General features: G+C 42.0%; 1 protein-coding gene across 2 annotated transcripts in view; it reads right to left on the bottom strand.

Annotated features, from left to right (window-relative positions):
- Window positions 1-1,283: 1,283 nt before the first annotated feature.
- KIF1C (kinesin family member 1C) overlaps window positions 1,284-19,536 on the bottom strand; it is a 154,860-nt gene continuing 136,607 nt past the window's right edge. For both annotated transcript variants that reach the window (XM_053718354.1, XM_053718352.1), the window contains one exon: window positions 1,284-2,762. In XM_053718354.1, coding sequence (XP_053574329.1) covers window positions 2,046-2,762 — 717 coding nt within the window. In that variant the 3' untranslated portion in view covers window positions 1,284-2,045. The remainder of the gene's footprint in view (window positions 2,763-19,536) is intronic.

The raw sequence follows: 19,536 nt of genomic DNA, 5'->3' as shown, positions 1-19,536 counted from the left end.
TCACAAGCATTGTGGCTACCAAACAAGAAAACAACCTCTGGTCATCTGGTATATTCAATTGCAATTCCCAATTGTCTTTCTGGCTACTTTCCTGATCTCGTTGCATGATTAAGGACCTTGTTGTCCGAAACGTTGCACTTATTTTTGTTGCACTTGAATAAACATTGAATTTACTTCACTGGTGCTGCTGCATTTTCTAACTGATATTTCCTGATCTGGAGCTGTGGCGGTTAAATGACAAGTCCGCTGGAACAGGTATTAACATTTGAATGCATTCAAATGTCCTTTTAGAGCATATTTCTAAAAGGCTCCAAATTATTGTTTGAATGTAGTAGAAATAACAAGGGCTGGGTACAGCAACTGGATCAATGTTGCTGCTGGTGAGAAGAGTCTTAAAAAAAATGCCTGTTAACGTTTTGACCTATTTAGTTTTTTTTAAAAAGGACCATTTAGAAATTATAAAATGTAAAATCAAGGTGGGTAGGTGATCCTGGCATATACATAAATTCTTCAATGCCAACTGGTAAGTTAAGAAAGCGAAACAAAATGGCCTGTTAAGAACAGAGGTGAAGAATAAACTAGCTGTGTGTCTAGGAATTATATAATATATTGGACACCAACTTAGATGTTTTTCAAGTGGGCAAATTACTATAATAGATGCCAAACCTTAAAACAAAAGCAATAAAGTGAATTATGGTTATGAAATAATGACCAGTGTTAACTAAAACTTGTATTTAAAAAAAAAGGAAAAAAAAAAAAAAAAGGATAAAATAATACAAATTAGGAGCTAGCCAGAAAGTTGAGGGGCCAGCTAAATGTTTTATTGTTAGACAATGGTGTTATACATTTTGAATAACCTAAAGAAGCAATAGCTAGGGGTAAAATTGTAGGAGCTGTAATTTGTCAAGCTATGAATATATATATATATATATATATATATATATATATATATATATATATATATATATATATATATATATATATATATATATATATATATATTAGACTGACATCTATATCTACATACACACACCTACATCTACACACACACACACACATTACTTACAAGTGTAATATGTGAATGTGTGTATATATATATATATATATATATATATATATATATATATATATATATATATATATACACATACATACACACACACACACGTCTTGTATATACACAGATATGTATACCTGCATGTGTGTACATAAAATATACAATGGTCTCTGTATGTATAGATGAACACACATATACACACATTCATATACAGAAACAAAATATATACACAACAAAATATATACTTATATTTTCTTTAAATTGTTCCATTGTAAGGCACTGTGGGGCACCCCTGCAGTTCCACCATTATATTTTGTGATTGCAAAATATAGACATCCACACATTACTCTGGGAAATCATTAAGAATAACTGAACAGATCAGCAGAGCATTAACTGCATTCCAGCCCAATATTTCAAACTACCACCATGTTTTCACAACTACTTTAAAGTTCTTCCAGACTGATGAATTCAGCTTCCCGGGAAACTGCGATTGTAAATATGCTTTATTGTTTTGTTAAGTCCAAGCTAAATAAAGTGTCAGTGGTTTTCCTCTAGTGTTCAAGACAACTTTTCCTATTCCGAGTATGAAGATTTAAAATCCTCCAATAGCAGCTATTTAATACAGAACAAGCTCGGTAAGGAAGATACTGCTGAGAATTATCAGCTCAGTGAGCGAAAAAACAAGTTTGAAAATATTCAATAGCAAAAAAAAATGTTAAATTGTAGAATTACTTCAATCTCAGTCTTAAAATCTTGTAATACCTTCTTAAATTATGAATGCTACGTTCATTTCCTTTCTTCATTTTATTAACTTTCTGCTTTCATTCTCATCTCCACTCTTGCAGAGAGGAGCCATATGCTCCCTTCCATTATTTTTTTCCTTACCTCAGTGCCTTGTTTTATTTTTTAACCATTCTCATACTTTTATTCTTACATTCATTACCTAACTTTAACCATAATGCATCCTTTTCCCAACACCTCCCACTTTTCACACAGGTGTTTCACTATCCCTCAAATCCGGGGCAGAGTTCTGGCGACGCATCCTTGGGGGTGCTGTATATGGATGGTATTTATACGGCCTCTCCTGTGGAGACTGTGGGTGATTTATCTGTCGACCTTCCACATAACCTTCCCTGCCCTTCATTCCCTTTACTTGCTGTTGTCGATCATCTCCATACTGACGATTGTGCCTGTGTTGTATCCTCTTTCCTCTGGTTGAACCTCCATCTAATGAGTTCCTTCTCTGTCTGCTATGGTCACCCTCCTCGTGGCGTCTTTCTCTACGATCATTCTGTCTTTCAACTTCTTCATCAAATTTTCTCCCTGTTATCCCACCAGATACTAAATCTTCTACAACATATGTGGTACCAGGTGCCCATGAAAAGCGATGTTGTGGGTTGCTTTTAAAGGGAAAGCGAAGCTTGCAGTCTAATGGCGGGATAAATCTACCAGATCCTGGTGGCCGTCTGAAACCACGAGTTATTTGTTGTTGTTGAAGGTTCTGAATTCTTGTTTGCTCCTGCTTTATCCAACGCATCCTACCACGACGAAATACAGCATCCTCCTCCATTATTTGGGAAACACAAGGCTCTTTGGAGGACTGATCTGGGGAATCTCCATTTCTACTGGTTTCCAGGGAATCAATCTCATTTTTGGGGTACCATGAAAAGGACTGGTCATCTGGATAATCCTCAGCACCATCATCCTAATGACAAATAAGTAGAAAGATTAATAATACCAAAATACTTTCAAAGACCCTAATGTAACATATTACATACAGATTATTTACATGGACATAAAAGCAGAAATGTAAAGCTTAGGAGCCGACCATTTTAGGTTCAGCATCCTGGATAGCACTTGCTTATTGGTGGCTACATTTAGCCACCAATAAGCAAGCGTAACCCAGCATCAGAACCAAAAATGGTCCGGCTCCTAAGCTTTACGTTTCTGCTTTTTAAATAAAGATAGCAAGAGAACCAAGGAAAAAATGATAACAGGAGTAAACTAAACATTGCTTAAAATAGCATGCTCTATCTGAATCATCAAAGAAAAAAATGTGTTTAGTATCCCTTTAATGTAGGAGTCCAGAGACATTTGTGCTTTGATCTTTTTTTGCCTAGTTCTGGCCCATTCCCGGTTTTACCAGCAAGGACCTTGTTGATACGATCAGACTGAGTGGTTGTTTGGAGCACAGTTCTTGGCTTTACATTTTTTATTCTTTATAAGGCATCCCTTCCTTAACAGACATACTACCCCTCATTTAAAGGGGGGAATCTGCCCTTTCAAATGAGAGACTGCATGCCATCCAGAATGTGTTTACCATAAAATATCAAAATATGGTTAGTACCTGAAGAAGAAAAAATAAAAGAAAAATGCTTGCAGTTTGACTAAGAGGGAGTGACGGTTCATTTAAGAATAAAAGCCCTTAAAAAACAAAATTTATGCTTACCTGATAAATTATTTTCTTTCCTGACAGGGAGTGTCCAAAAATTCATTAATTACTGTTGGGAATACAACACCTGGCCACCAGGAGGAGGCAAAGACACCCCAGCCAAAGCTATAAGTATCCCTCCCACTTCCCCTACTCCCCCAGTCATTTAGCCGCGGAAATAAGGAAAGTAATAGAAACACTATGGGTATAGAGGTGCCAGAAGAAAAAACGCTGCATTAAAAATAATACGACGGGTTCATGGACTCTCCCCTACCAGGAAAGAATTTATCAGGTAAACATATATTTAGTTTTCTTTCCAATGGCAGTGAGAGTCCACAAATTTATTGATTACTGTTGGGAATCCAATACCCAAGCTAGAGAGGACCCAGAATGAACAGGGAGAGAAAAGGAAGGCGGACCTAATCTTAAGGCACCACTGCTTGAAGAACTTTTCTCCCAAAAGAAGCCTCAGTCGAGGCAAAAACATCAAACTTGTAAAATTTTGAAAAGGTATGTAAAGAGGACCAGGTAGCCACCTTACAGATTTGTTCCAAAGAAGCTTCATTCTTAAAAGCCCAAGAGGAGGACACTGCACGGGTAGAATGAGCTGTAATCCTCTCAGGAGGCCATTGGTCAGCATCCACATTAGCCAAACAAATGACACTCCTCAGCCAAAAAGAAAGAGTGGTCACAATGGCCTTCTGACCCTTGTGTTCACCATTAAACGGGACAAACAAGGAAGGAAATAGTCTAAAACCCTTGGTTGCATGAAGATAGAACTTCAAAGCACACACAACGTCCAGACTGTGCAACAAACGCTCCTTTTTTTAGGGCAAAAAGTAGTATCTACAATTTCCTGATTGATATTGCGTTCAGAGACAACCTTAGGTAGAAAACCTAACTTAGTACGTAAAACAGCCTTATCCACATGAAAAACAAGATAAGGGGGATCACACTGTAGCACAGATAACTCAAACTCTGGGAGCAGAAGAAATAGCAAAAAAAACAAAACTTTACACGATAGAAGTTTAATATCAATAGAATGCATAGGCTCAAACTGTGACTTTTGAAGAACATAAAGAACAAGATTAAGCCTCTTAGAGGAGTAACTGGCTTAAACACAGGCCTAATTCTAACCAGGGCCTGAACAAAGGACTGACCGTCAGAAAGACTAGCCGATTTCTTGTGCAGTAATACAGACAGGGCAAAGATCTGACCCTTGATAGAACTGGGAGGTAAGACTTTCTCCAAACCAAATTGGAGAAAGAAGAGAATTCGAGGAACCCTCACCTTATGACAAGGGAATTCTCAATCCTCACACCACACATATGATACTTGCGATGCGTCTCTATCAACCGGAGACTTCCGGAGTAAGAAAAACTGCGTGGCAATTACTGGAGAGTGCGCCAAGTCTAAACTCCGCCCATCGTGGGCGTCGACAATGTCCAATAATCAGACTCCGGTAACATATCCCAGCATCTGCCCAAAATATAAAAGCATTTACCAGCCCCTCCTGTTGTCTAATAAAGAGTAAGGCTAAATGCTCACAGTGTCCTAAGTGTATTCTTATTAACACAAACAAACACTCTCTGACACATATAGCCGTGTTGGTTAACATTCACACACTCTAAAAATAAGGAAGCCCTTTACTAAGAGCCAGGTTCCCCAAATATGAAAGGAGTACAGCCAGTTCTGAGATATGCCCAAAAGCCCTAGAAATGAAAGACTGCACTCACCTTAATGCCGAGTACCAGCATGACGAGACTCACAGTGTAAAGAGGTCCATTTGCTCCCTCCTTCAGCTCTGTGAACACAGAAGGCCCTTAGTTAATACTCTCTAAGACCATCAACATAAGGGCAGCACAAGTATGGGAGGCGCAGTGAAGCTAAAACCCCAACAGTTCCCATTGCTTTAAAGCCACCTGTAGCTCTACTCTAGAGGCTGACAAGGAATACGGCTACACCCTATAGAAAAATGGCACACTTTGGTACCATTTTCAAAATAATAAACTCTTTATTGAAGAATCTAAACTAACACCTCACTTTACCTCTTCCTATCACTAACACAGGCAAAGAGAATGACTGGAGTGGGAGGAGCTATATATACAGCTCTGCTGTGGTGCTCTTGGTCTCCTCCTGCTGACCAGGAGGAGATATCCCACAAGTAAGGATGAAATCAGTAGACTCATCGTATCTTGTAAAATAAATAATGTTTTTCATTAGAAAACTGCACCTTTATACTCCCAATGGCTGGGGCACTCACCACCTCTTAGACCCAGACAGTTAACAGAGAAAACGCAAGTAATATGAGCTGTGTAAAACGAATGTGAAACTAAAAAGTGAAACCTGTTTGTTCCATCCCAAAACACACAGTCTATCAGCCCAGGAAAAAAATTACACAAAGCAGCATTTTATATAATACACTGATTAATTAACCCCAACTGTTCAATAAACCTCCCCTTCAGAGGATATTAACCCTGGATCCTATCAAGGTATAAAGGAGCCACACTGTGACCCTGTTATAGCATTTATGAGTAAAAAATTGAAATGATCTTACCTCCAGTATCCATGCTGTGGAACAGAACACAGCCTCTCAAGTGTGACAGTCTTATAGCAGCGCTCCTGACATGGGCTTGAGTGAGAGAAAGCAGGCAGTGAAACTCGTCAACACTGATAGCTTAGGACCTGTTAGCAGTAGTCTGGATGGATTCGCAGAAAAACTTTCCCTGCATCTCCAGACTAACTTTCATCAATACTTTCATTTTAAAAGCGCAACATCTGCGTGTATTAAATGCTTTTACTCTTAGATGGGATGCGCTGTGTTTTCTTTTTCTGCAGTTTCATTAATAATCTCACTGAGAGGTTGACATGATTACTTAAAACTCCAGTCCTATCTCGAACGGCAGATACCCTTTTTCGGGATACTCCGAATATTATGACAGTCCTCTGCCACTTCCTAATGTGACAAAAGGCAAAGAATGACTGGGGTAATGAGGAAGTGCGAGGGATATTTAAGCCATTGGCAAGGGTGTCTTTGCCTCCTCCTAGTGGCTAGGTGTTGTATTTCCCAACAGTAAGGAATGAAGCCGTGGACTCTCCCTATCTTAGGAAGAAAAAGCTACTATTTTTGTACTGAAAACAAATTATGCTTACCTGATAATTTAATTTCTATCTGTGGGAGGAGAGTCCACTGCTTCATTCACTACTTGTGGGAATTAAGAACCTGGCCACCAGGAGGAGGCAAAGACACCACAGCCAAAGGTTTAAATACCTCCCCAGTCATTCTGCCAAGGGAACAAGGAACAGTAGGAGAAACATCAGGGTATAAATGGTGTCATAAGATTAATAAATTTAGGTCCACCCACCGAAGAAATGGGCGGGTGCAGTGGACTCTCCTCCCACAGATGGAAATTAAGTTATCAGGTAAGCATAAGTTATGCTTTCCATCTTAATGGGAGGAGAGTCCACTGCTTCATTCATTACTTGTGAGAACAAATAACCAAGCACTAGAGGACACTGAATAAAAAAAAACAAAAAACGGGAGGGTAAAAGGAGGCGGGACCCTATACTGAGGGCACCACAGCCTGCAGAACCTGTCTCCCAAAAGCTGCTTACGCCAAAGGAAAAACGTCAAATTTATAGAATTTTGCAAAAGTATGTAAGGAAGACCAAGTGGCCGCCTTACAAATCTGCTCAATAGAAGCCTCATTCTTAAAGACCCAAGAAGAGGCCACAGCTCTAGTCAAGTGAGCCGTAATTCTGAGGAGGCTTGTGACCCGCTGCCTAATATGACAGACGGATAATACTCCTCAACCAAAAAGATAGAGAAGTGGCAGAGGCCCTTTGTCCCTTGCGCTTCCCTGAATACACAACAAGGACAAAGTCTGTGTGAACTCCTTCGTGGCCTGAAGTTAAAACTTCAACGCCCGAACCACATCCAGATTATGAAGTAACCTCTCCTTCGAAGAAAGAAGGGTTAGGACACAAAGAAGGAATTACTATTTCCTGATTGATGTTACGACTCAACACCACCTTGGGAAGGAATCCCAATCCAGTGCGAAGAACAGCCTTATAGGCATGAAAAACCAAGTAGGGAGGCGCACATTGCAAGACCACCAACGCAGAGACTCTGTGAGCCGATGCAATAGCCAGTAATAGGTCTTTCCATGAAAGAACCTTAATGTCAAGTGCATGCATAGGCTCAAACGAAGCCCTCTGCAAGACCTTAAGAACCAAGTGTAAGTTTCAAGGAGGAGCTGGAATCCTGAAAACAGGCCTGATCCTAACCCCCCCCAAGGCAGAACAGTGTGCGATGTGCGATCTCATCGCAGAAACTGTAGTGTGTCTGCAGAAAGACTGGCCGTGACTGTAAAAAAAAAAAAAATTTGCCTGCACTTTTAATTTCTACCTGCAGGTGTCACTGTTGCGTTCTATCACGGTGTAAATATTTACTACGTTCCTCTCTTTTCAATTTCCTACCACTTCCTGAACTCCAGTGCGGTACAGGGAAACAGCACATTGCAGAAAAGGTCAGGGGTTAAATTTATTCTAGGAGCTAACTATACTAATATACTTAGAAGCCAGATTTTTTTTTTTTTTTTAAATAAAAGTGTGTGTGTATATAATATATATATATACACACGAATGAATGAATGAATATATGTATATATATATATATATATACATACACACACACACATACACACACACACACACATACATACATATTGGACGGTATGCACTACTTAAATAATCAAACCCTACTCATTTGAATGACCTGATTCTTAAAAATTCTTATCAGGACAAGACTGTACACGGGGGGATAAATTGAAAATTGTTACAAGGAGAAGAAAAAAAAAATCTATGGGCTCTAAAGCTCATAGTAAAATCCTTATATCCGGCACCAGAGTTTGGGGTAATATCTCACTAACTAGTAATTAATCAGAAAAGTGGTTTGCCCTGTCTGTTCCCAAATAACTATGGAATACAAATTGCAATACATATTTTTACTCCAAAAATTATATCATACACAGAAAAACAGATTTTAAACAGTGCACATATGGTTCAATTATTGCTGACAGAACCCAAAAGATATTTAGAATAATTCATTAACGAACGTGGGCCCACTTGATATCTATAAAACATTGTGACAATATATATATATATATATATATATATATATATATATATATATATATATATATATATATATATATATATATATATATATATATATATATATATATATACATACACACACACATACATATACACACACAGGTATACCCCGCTCATACAGTGGGTTATGGACCGGATCCCTGCTGTAAAGTGAAAACTGCCTTAAAGTGAAACAAGGCAGTTTTAGCCTTCTTTTCACTTGCCAGTGTGTTTAAAGACTTGAAAACATATTTGCACTAACAAATATTAGGGGTGCAATAGTGCTATGTTTAGTCTACTACTAGCACAGTATTCAATAAATACTGTACCTGTAAAATAGTGACAATTACTGTAGTACAAATTGCCAGACTACAGCACTGAGACACAGGTTGCACTGTAACGATGTAAACAGAGTGAACTAAGCATAACAAAATGGTGCCAGTCACTTTTCTCGCAATCTCCCCAGCACTACAGTAGAGCAGGTTCCCAGGCAGACTGACACTGTGGGAACGTACAGCAGACATCAGCGAGGCCTCATCCTCATGCACACTGAGTAAGGACAAAGAACGCATTACTGGCTCCTGAGACACTGCAGAAAATTTTTCACAAAAAACAAAAAAACTAACCAGAGCCTGAACAAAGGACTGAATGTCAGGAAGCTCTGCAAGCTTCCTATGCAAAAGTACAGATAAAGTCAAGATCTGTCCCCTTAGGGAACTAGCGGCAAGACCCTTATCCACACCGTCCTGGAGAAAGGCCAAAATCCTGGATACCTTATGCCAGGGATATCCTCGTTCTCCACACCTTGTGGTAGATGCGTCGAGTGACTGGCTTCCTGGCCTGAACTAGTGTGTCAATCACTTTTCCGAAAATCCTCTCTTGACTAAGACTAGTCGTTCAATCTCCACGCAGTCAGCCTCAGAGAATCAAGATTTTGATGTAGAAAGGGACCTTGAAACAGCAGATCCCTGCAACAAGGTAACTTCCACGGCGGAGATGACGACATTGCCACCAGATCTGCAAACCACATCCTCCGTGGGCTCGACGGAGCAAATCAGAATAGCCGAAGATTGCTCCTGCTTGATGCGGGCCACTATCCGAGGTAGAAGAGGAAACGGTGGAAATATGTAAATTAGGTTGAAGTCCCAGGGTACCGCCAAGGCATCTATCAGTTCTGCCTGGGGATCCCTAGATCGCGACCCGTATCTGGGTAGCTTGTAATTGAGTCTGGACGCCATGAGATCTATCTCCGGCGTCCCCCATCTGCTGCAGTTTTCTGCAAACATCTCTGGATGGAGGGACCATTCCCCTGGATGAAACATCTGTCTGCTCAGAAACTCCGCTTCCCAGTTGTCCACATCCGGAATGTGGATCGCTGAGACCGAACAATTGTGAGTCTACGCCCACTCCAGAATCCAAGATACTTCCCTCATGGCTAGGGAGCTTCTCATTCCCCCCTGATGGTTTATGTAAGTCACTGAGGTAACGTTCTCCGACTGGAATCTGATGAATCGGGACAACCCCAGAAGGGGCTAAGCCCTCAGAGCATTGAATATCACTCAAAGTTACAAAATATTTATCGGTAGACTTGATTCTTCTCGAGTCCATCTGCCCTGTGCGCCCTTCTGGCACCCAAACAGCTCCCCATCCTGATAGACATGCATTTGTGGTCACAATCTCCCAGGATGGTCTCAAAAAGGATGTCCCCTGAGACAACTGCCCCGGTCGGGTCCACCCTGATAGGGACTCCCTCCCTCACCATTCTGTTTAGAGATATCTGTTGGGACAGAATGTTCCACTGTCAACATTCACAGCTGAAGAGGTCTGAGATGGAACCTGGCAAATGGAATGACATCTATGCTGGATACCATGAGCCCGATCACCTCCATACCCCTGGCCACAGATGTCCGGGAGGATGTCTGAAGAGCTAGACAGTTGGACGCAAGTTTGCAACGTCTCTGATCTGTCAAGAATATCTTCATGGCTGAAGAATCTATTATCGTACCCAGGAATTCCCGCCTGTTGCTGGGGACCAATGAACTCTTTCCTTCGTTTATCTTCCACCTGTGGGACCGAAGGAGAAGAGCTCTCGAGTGATCCTCCGAAAGACTGTAGGACGAGCCTGGACCAGGATATCATCCAGATAAGTTGCCACTGCAATTCCTCTGGCTCTCACTACTGCGATAAGAGCTCCCAGAACCTTTGTGAAGACTCTTGGGGCAGTCGCCAGACTGAATAGAAGGGCCACAAACTGGAGGTGCTGGTCCAGGAAGGCGAATATTAGAAACCTGAAGTGATCCTTGTGGATTAGAACGTGAAGGTAAGCATCCTTCAGGTCTATAGTCATGAATTGCCCCTCTTTAACTAGGGGCAAAATTGACCTGATCGTCTCCATCTTGAACGACGGAACTGACAAAAACTTGTTTAGGGCCTTTAGGTCCAGAATTGGACGGAACGTGCCCTCCTTCTTTGGGACCATGAAAAGGTTTGAATAATACCGCAGGCCTCTTTCTGCCGGAGGGACTGGGACAATTACTCAGATAAGAGATCCTTCACACACCCCAGTAAGGCGTCTCTCTTTTCTGGTCTTGAAGATATGTTTGACAGGAGGAATCTGCCTCTGGGTGGATAAGACTTGCCAAGTTGTAGAGGTTTGTATATATATATATATATATATATATATATATATATATATATATATATATATATATATATATGCAGGTATGTATGCATGTGTATATGTATGTGTACACATATGTTTATGTGGATTTGTATATTTATATACTTATGCCTTTGTTTCCAACCCCATTTTTTATGGTTCTTTTTCCTATATGTCCCTTTATTATGAAATGGAATTTGAGAGTTAATTTGATGAAATAGTTGTACCCTTTTAATATATATGTGCACATATGTTTATGTGGATTTATTTATATATTCATATACTTATGCTTTTGTTTTCAACCCCATATTTTCGGTTCTTTTTCCTATATGTCCTTTTGTTATGAAATGGAATATAAGAACTAACTTGATAAAACAATTGCACCCTTTTTCCCATTGTACATTTCCTGTTTTTGATATAACGCTATTTTGCCGTATTGTGTGGATTGTCATAATTATATTGATAAATTAAGTTTTGTACAATGTATGAAATAGTGTGTGACATATCCTCATAACTCGCCAAAATATTTATGTATATAGTGATATGAATTTGTATAGATTTGTAATCACTTCCTTTTCTAGGTGCATATGTCTAGTAGTTTTGACAAGCAGATTGTTTATTTTCATGTTTGAAATTAGTGTAAATTTGGATCTTGCATAAATTTTAAATTTATCTAATTGTCTATTCAAAATGCATTTGTACACCTTTAAATGATCGATGTTCTTTGTAGTATAATTGAGACCAAGGTTTCATTTACTGTTTTTAATGTGTGAATGAGAAGCACTGCTCCATCCCTTTAAGATTAAACATTTGTTAATAACGTTCAGCTGTTTTTGTGAATGAACGTAAATCGTATAAAGAGGTGGATCAGTGTATGCTCTGGTTATCCTATGACTAAGTGCCAGCAGGCACGAAACGCGTAAGGATGTTGTGTATAGCCCTCAATATCTTTGGAATGTGCTGTTTTAAAGGATACAAATAAAATTGACTTTTAATCTTTCCCTAAAAGAGTGCTGCTTAAACGTGGTTTTCTTGGATAAGACTTGAAACCTATCCTGTAACCCTGGGATACGACCTCCAGAACCCAAGGATCTATAATGTCTCTTCTCCAGGCCTCTGCAAAAAGAGATAGTCTGCCCCCTACATGGTCCGAAGATGGACCGGGGGCCACCCCTTCATGCAGACTTTGATTTGGCGGGATTCTTATTCTGCTTGGACTTGTTCCAAGAGTTAGCTGGTTTCCAAGATCCCTTGGATTGCTCCGATTTAGCGGCAGGCTGCTGGCGCTGAGACTTGTCTGCACGAAAGGTACGAAAAGTAGATCCCTTAGGTTTAGCCTTCTTATCCTGAGACAATAAGGCACCCTTGCCACCCGTGACCGTAGACATGATAGAATTCAGGCCTGGGTCAAACAAAACCTTCCCCTTGAATGAGAGGGAAACCAAGCGAGACTTAGAAGTCATGTCTGCAGACCACAACTTTAGCCACAGAGCCCTGCGGGCTAAAACAGAAAAACCTGACGTCTTAGCATTCAGGCGAATAATCTGCATGTTAGCATCCCAAATGAACCAATGTGCCACTCTTAAGGCCTCGATTCGTTCTAGAATTTCATTGAGGGGAGTCTCCATCTTGACCATAGCTGATAGAGCATCACACCAGTAGGTAACTGCACCAGCCACAGTAGCGACTGCCGTAAGTTAGAACATCTTCCGCAGCATGGACTTAATCTTTTCATCCATGGGTTCCTTGAAAGAGGAGCTATCTTTTAGCGGAATAGTCATTCTCTTAGCAAGCGTGGAGATAGCACCATCAGGAGGAGAAGAAGAACCAAGTTTCCCCCATTCATTCTTAATAATAGCCATGTTGACTGGAAGGGGGACGGCCTGGGGCACTACCCTGTCCTCATAAACCCTATCCAGTTTAGGGATCGAAGGTTGCTCCGGTAGTTTCGGTTCTGGAACCTCCAACGTAGCAAGCACCTCTTTCAGCAGAAAGCGCAAATGCTCCATCTTAAATTTGAAATCTGGCTCCTCAGCGGACAGAGGCTTAGACTTAGTCGATTCCGACCCAGAAGCGGCATCCTCCGATAAGTCGGAGTTGTCCTCCTCAGCGGATAAAATGTCCGAGACATCCAGCGGAGTCGAAGACCCCTGAGACTGATAGCAGTGCTGTACCTTCCGCTTGCGCTTAGTAGGGCGGCGCATTGCATTAATGGCCGCAGAAACCGCCGTCTGTAATTGATCAGTGAAGTCTGGAGGCCAAAGGACCCCTCCTGCAGGAGGATTAGTAAGGCCCCGGGGAACTGCTTGTGTAATCTGAGATGATTGCAGGGAACATACCTCACGGAGCAGGAAGCCCTCAGAGGTGGATGGCTTAGTCGTACTAAATACCTTATTCTTTTTGGAAATAGCAATATTGTCAAAGCATGTGGAACAGTGTTGCATAGGCGGTTCGACTGGAACCTCCTCACAATATACACAGTTAATGGGTTTGGATAAAGAGGAAGTATCGTCTAACATATCAGAGTCCTCCAAAGCTTGCGCCTTATTATGGACTTGTTAAAAAATAAATGGTACCTTTATATCCCAATGGCCGGGGCACTCACCACCTACTATGTCCCGGACTACTAGAAACCGCTTTTGTCTGCTTCGAACACAGGTCGAGAAAGAGGAAGTTGCAGAGACCACACCTGGTCACATGTAGTGCCATGCAGAACCGCCCCTGCACTCGAGAGGACGCTCCAAAAAAGCCTGCCTCAATCTCTCGCTAATGAATGTTCCATACTGAATGTTCCATATAATATTGTTCCATACTGAATGTTCCATACTGATGGAGCCTCATCTCACACAAATGCAGTAGAAAAACACAATAAACAATATTATGCATAATAGTATCCCCCCTGTTCAACAGCCCCCTTCCGAGGGTATTACCCTAGATTCTATAAAAAACAGAATTTATGCTTACCTGATAAATTTCTTTCTCTTACGGTGTATTCAGTCCACGGATTCATCCTTACTTGTGGGATATTCTCAATCCCTACAGGAAGTGGCAAAGAGAGCACACAGCAAAGCTGTCCATATAGCTCCCCTCAGGCTCCGCCCCCCCAGTCATTCGACCGACGGTTAGGAGAAAAAGGAGAACCATAGAGTGCAGTGGTGACTGTAGTTATTTTAAATTAAATTTGAACCTGACTTAAATGTCAGGGCGGGCCGTGGACCGAATACACCGTAAGAGAAAGAAATTTATCAGTTAAGCATAAATTCTGTTTTCTCTTACTTGGTGTATTCAGTCCACGGATTCATCCTTACTTGTGGGATACCAATACCAAAGCAATAGGACACGGATGAAGGGAGGGAACAAGTCAGGTAACCTAAACGGAAGGCACCACTGCTTGCAAAACCTTTCTCCCAAAAATAGCCTCTGAAGAAGCAAAAGTATCGAATTTGTAAAATTTGGCGAATGTATGCAGTGAAGACCAAGTCGCTGCCTTACAAATCTGTTCAACAGAAGCCTCATTCTTAAAAGCCCATGTGGAAGCCACAGCTCTGGTGGAATGAGCTGTAATTCGTTCGGGAGGCTGCCGACCAGCAGTCTCATAAGCCAATCAGATGATGCTTTTCAGCCAAAAGGAAAGAGAGGTAGCAGTCACTTTCTGACCTCTCCTCTTACCAGAGTAGACGAAAAACAAGGATGATGTTTGTCTGAAATCTTTAGTCGCTTTTAAATAGAATTTTAAAGCACGAACCAAGTCACGATTGTGTAAAAGTCGTTCCTTCCTAGAAACTGGATTAGGACACAGAGAAGGAACAATAATTTCCTGGTTAATATTCTTATTAGAAACCACTTTTGGAAGAAAACCAGGTTTGGTACGCAAAACAACCTTATCTGCATGGAACACCAGATAGGGTGAATCACACTGCAAAGCAGACAATTCAGAAACTCTTCGAGCAGAAGAAATGGCTACTAAAAACAAAACTTTCCAAGATAATAACTTAATATCTATGGAATGTAAAGGTTCAAACGGAACCCCTTGAAGAACTGAAAGAACTAAATTTAGACTCCAAGGAGGAGCCACAGGCTTGTAAACAGGCTTGATTCTAACTAGGGCCTGTGCAAACGCCTGAACGTCTGGTATAGCTGCCAGGCGCTTATGTAACAGAATAGACAGAGCAGATATCTGTCCTTTTAAGGAACTAGCTGACAAACCTTTCTCCAGTCCTTCTTGGAGAAAAGCCAGTATCCTTGGAATCCTAACCTTACTCCACGAGTAACCCTTGGATTCACACCAACCAAGATATTTCCGCCATATCTTATGGTAAATTCTCCTGGTGACAGGCTTTCTGGCCTGTATCAGAGTGTCTATAACTGATTCAGAAAAACCACGCTTAGCTAGGATTAAGCGTTCAATCTCCAAGCAGTCAGTTGCAGAGAAACTAGATTTGGATGCTTGAAAGGACCTTGAATTAGAAGATCCTGCCTTGATGGCAGTTTCCATGGTGGGACCGATGACATGTCCACTAGGTCTGCATACCAAGTCCTGCGTGGCCACGCAGGCGCTATCAGAATTACCGAAGCCTTCTCCTGTTTGATTCTGGCTATTAGCCGAGGGAGAAGAGGAAACGGTGGAAAGACATAGGCTAGACTGATTGACCAAGGCGCTATTAAAGCATCTATCAATGCCGCCTTGGGATCCCTGGATCTGGATCCATAAAGGGGAAGTTTGGTGTTCTGACGGGACGCCATCAGATCAAATTCTGGAATGCCCCATAGCTGGGTTAGCTGAGCAAAGACCTCCGGGTGGAGTTCCCACTCCCCTGGATGGAAAGTCTGACGACTCAGATAATCCGCCTCCCAGTTGTCTACTCCTGGGATGTGAATTGCAGATAGATGGCAGGAGTGATCCTCCGCCCATTTGATGATCTTGGTTACTTCCTTCATCGCCAGGGAACTCTTTGTTCCTCCCTGATGATTGATGTACGCTACAGTCGTGATGTTGTCCGACTGAAATCTGATGAATTTGGACTCCGCTAGTTGAGGCCATGCTTGGAGCGTGTTGAATATCGCTCTCAGCTCCAAAATGTTTATCGGGAGAAGAGATTCTTCCCGAGACCATAGACCCTGAGCCTTCAGGGAGTTCCAGACCGCACCCCAGCCTAACAGACTGGCATCGGTCGTGGCAATGATCCACTCCGGTCTGCGGAAACTCATTCCCTGAGACAGGTGAACTTGAGACAACCACCAGAGAAGAGAGTCTCTGGTTTTCTGATCCATTTGTATTTGAGGAGATAAATCTGCGTAATCCCCATTCCACTGCTTGAGCATGCACAGTTGCAGTGGTCTGAGATGAATTCGGGCAAAAGGGACTACGTCCATTGCCGCAACCATTAAACCAATTACCTCCATGCACTGAGCCACAGAAGGCCAAGGAATGGAATGAAGAACTCGGCAGGTGTTCATCAGTTTGGACTTCCTGACCTCTGTCAGAAAGATTTTCATTTCTACCGAGTCTATTAGTGTTCCCAGGAAGGGAACCCTTGTAAGCGGGGACAGAGAACTCTTTTCTACGTTCACCTTCCACCCGTGAGACCTTAGAAAGGCCAGAACAATGTGCGTATGAGCCCTGGCTCTGTGGAAAGACGACGCCTGTATTAATATGTCGTCTAGGTAAGGTGCTACTGCAATGCCCCGAGGTCTTAGCACCGCCAGAAGGGACCCTAGCACCTTTGTGAAAATTCTGGGAGCGGTGGCCAACCAGAAAGGAAGGGCCACGAACTGGTAATGTTTGTCCAGAAAGGCGAACCTTAGGAACTGATGGTGATCTTTGTGGATAGGAATATGTAGGTACGCATCCTTTAGATCCACGGTAGTCATATATTGACCTTCCTGGATCATCGGCAAGATTGTCCGAATGGTTTCCATCTTGAAAGACGGAACTCTGAGGAATCTGTTTAGAATCTTTAGATCCAGGATTGGCCTGAAAGTTCCCTCCTTTTTGTGAACTACGAACAGGTTTGAGTAAAAGACCAGTCCTTGTTCTGCAATTGGAACTGGGTGTATTACTCCCATTTTTAGGAGATCTTCTACACAGCGTAAGAACGCCTGTTTCTTTGTTTGGTCTGAAGACAAACGAGAACTGTGGAACCTTCCCCTTGGGGGAGAATCCTTGAATTCTAGAAGGTACCCCTGAGCAACTATTTCTAATGCCCAGGGATCCAGAACGTCTCTTGCCCGAGCAAAGAGAGAAAGTCTGCCCCCTACTAGATCCGGTCCCGGATCAGGGGCTACCCCTTCATGCTGTCTTGGTAGCAGGAGCAGGCTTCTTGGCCTGTTTACCCTTATTCCAGCCCTGCAAGGGTTTCCAGGTTGCTTTGGGCTGGGAAGCGTTATCTTGCTTTGCGACAGCAGAGGTTGCAGCAGGTCCGCCCCTGAAGTTGCGAAAGGAGCGAAAATTAGCCTTGTTTTTGGCCTTAAACGGCCTATCTTGTGGAAGGGCATGACCCTTGCCCCCAGTGATATCTGAAATAATTTCTTTCAGCTCTGGGCCGAAAAGGGTCTTCCCCTTGAAGGGAATATTTAACAGTTTTGTTTTGGACGACACATCCGCCGACCATGATTTGAGCCAAAGCGCTCTTCGCGCCATGATGGCAAAACCTGAGTTTTTCGCCGCTAGCTTAGCTAACTGGAAAGCGGCATCAGTGATAAAAGAATTAGCCAGCTTTAGAGCATGAATTCTATCCATGACTTCATCGTATGAAGTCTCCCTCTGGAGCGACTCCTCCAGGGCCTCGAACCAAAAAGCCGCTGAAGTAGTTACAGGGATTATGCAGGCAATTGGTTGAAGTAGAAAACCTTGCTGGACAAAAATTTTCTTCAGCAATCCTTCCAATTTTTTATCCATAGGATCTTTGAAAGCACAACTGTCCTCTATTGGTATAGTTGTACGCTTAGCAAGAGTTGAAGCAGCCCCCTCTACCTTAGGGACCGTCTGCCACTCGTCCCGCCTGGGGTCGTTTATGGGGAACATTTTCTTTAAGATAGGGGGGTAACAAAGGGTACACCTGGTCTCTCCCACTCCCTATTCACAATATCCGCCACCCTCTTTGGGATCGGAAATGCCTTAGTGTAAACAGGGACCTCTAAAAACCTGTCCATCTTACACAATTTTTCTGGGACCACCATGGGGTCACAATCATCCAGCGTAGCTAAAACCTCCTTAAGCAGTACGCGGAGGTGTTCCAGCTTAAATTTAAACGCTAAGGAATCTGAATCTGCCCGCTGAGAAACTTTTCCTGTATCAGAAATTTCTCCCTCAGACAGACCTTCCCTCACTGCTACTTCTGAGTTTTGTGAGGGTACTACAGATAAATTATCAAAAGCATCTGATTGCTCATCCTCTGTATTTAAAACTGAGCTATCACGCTTTCTTGGAAAAACTGGCAGTTTAGATAAAAATGCTGCAAGAGAATTATCCATTACTGCTGCTAATTGTTGTAAAGTAATAGGGGCCAATGCGCTAGAGGTACTAGGCATCGCTTGCGCGGGCGTAAATGGTGTCGACACATGGGGAGAGGAAGAAGGACTATCCTCATTACCCTCTGTTAAAGAATCATCTTGGGCTACATTTTTAATTGTCACTGGATGGTCTTTAAAATGCTTAGATGTTTTAGCACACTTGACACATAAATGCAATGAGGGTACCGCCATGGCTTTCAAACATAAAGAACAAGGTCTATCTGAAGTCTCAGACATGTTTGACAGAGTTATACAGCACTACAATACAGAAAAAAACACTTTTTGAAAAAACGTTACTGTCTCTTTAAATAATAAAAAGCACACACTTTTTTCCAAATCACTAAAAAAACATACGATCTTTATGAAAATTTCACCACATGATCCTAATGCTTTGAAATGATTGCACACAAATTTTCAACTCAATTAACCCCTTATTGACCAAACCAGAGCAAATTGCAGTAAACAACCGGTTTAACACACTACAGCACGGTGCCACAGTCTTTGCTGCCCTACCTTCCCTTAGGGTTATTTGGAGCAGAAATATAAGCCTCCTTGATGTCCTCCCGCACACATGAAGCTGCATGAGCTGTCTTGAAAATCAACTGCGCAACTGAGGCGCGAAAATGAGGCCCCCTCCCTCTTCAGTCCAGAGTTATGGGGCCTTCCTGAGTCAGACTAGGCGTCTGATAATATGCCAGGCAAAATAAAAACCCCAAAAAG

This window comes from Bombina bombina, chromosome 6 (genome assembly GCF_027579735.1).
Source record: "Bombina bombina isolate aBomBom1 chromosome 6, aBomBom1.pri, whole genome shotgun sequence".
In the NCBI taxonomy this organism is placed as follows: Eukaryota; Metazoa; Chordata; class Amphibia; order Anura; family Bombinatoridae; genus Bombina; species Bombina bombina.
This window is presented reverse-complemented; position numbering and strand designations above follow the sequence as displayed.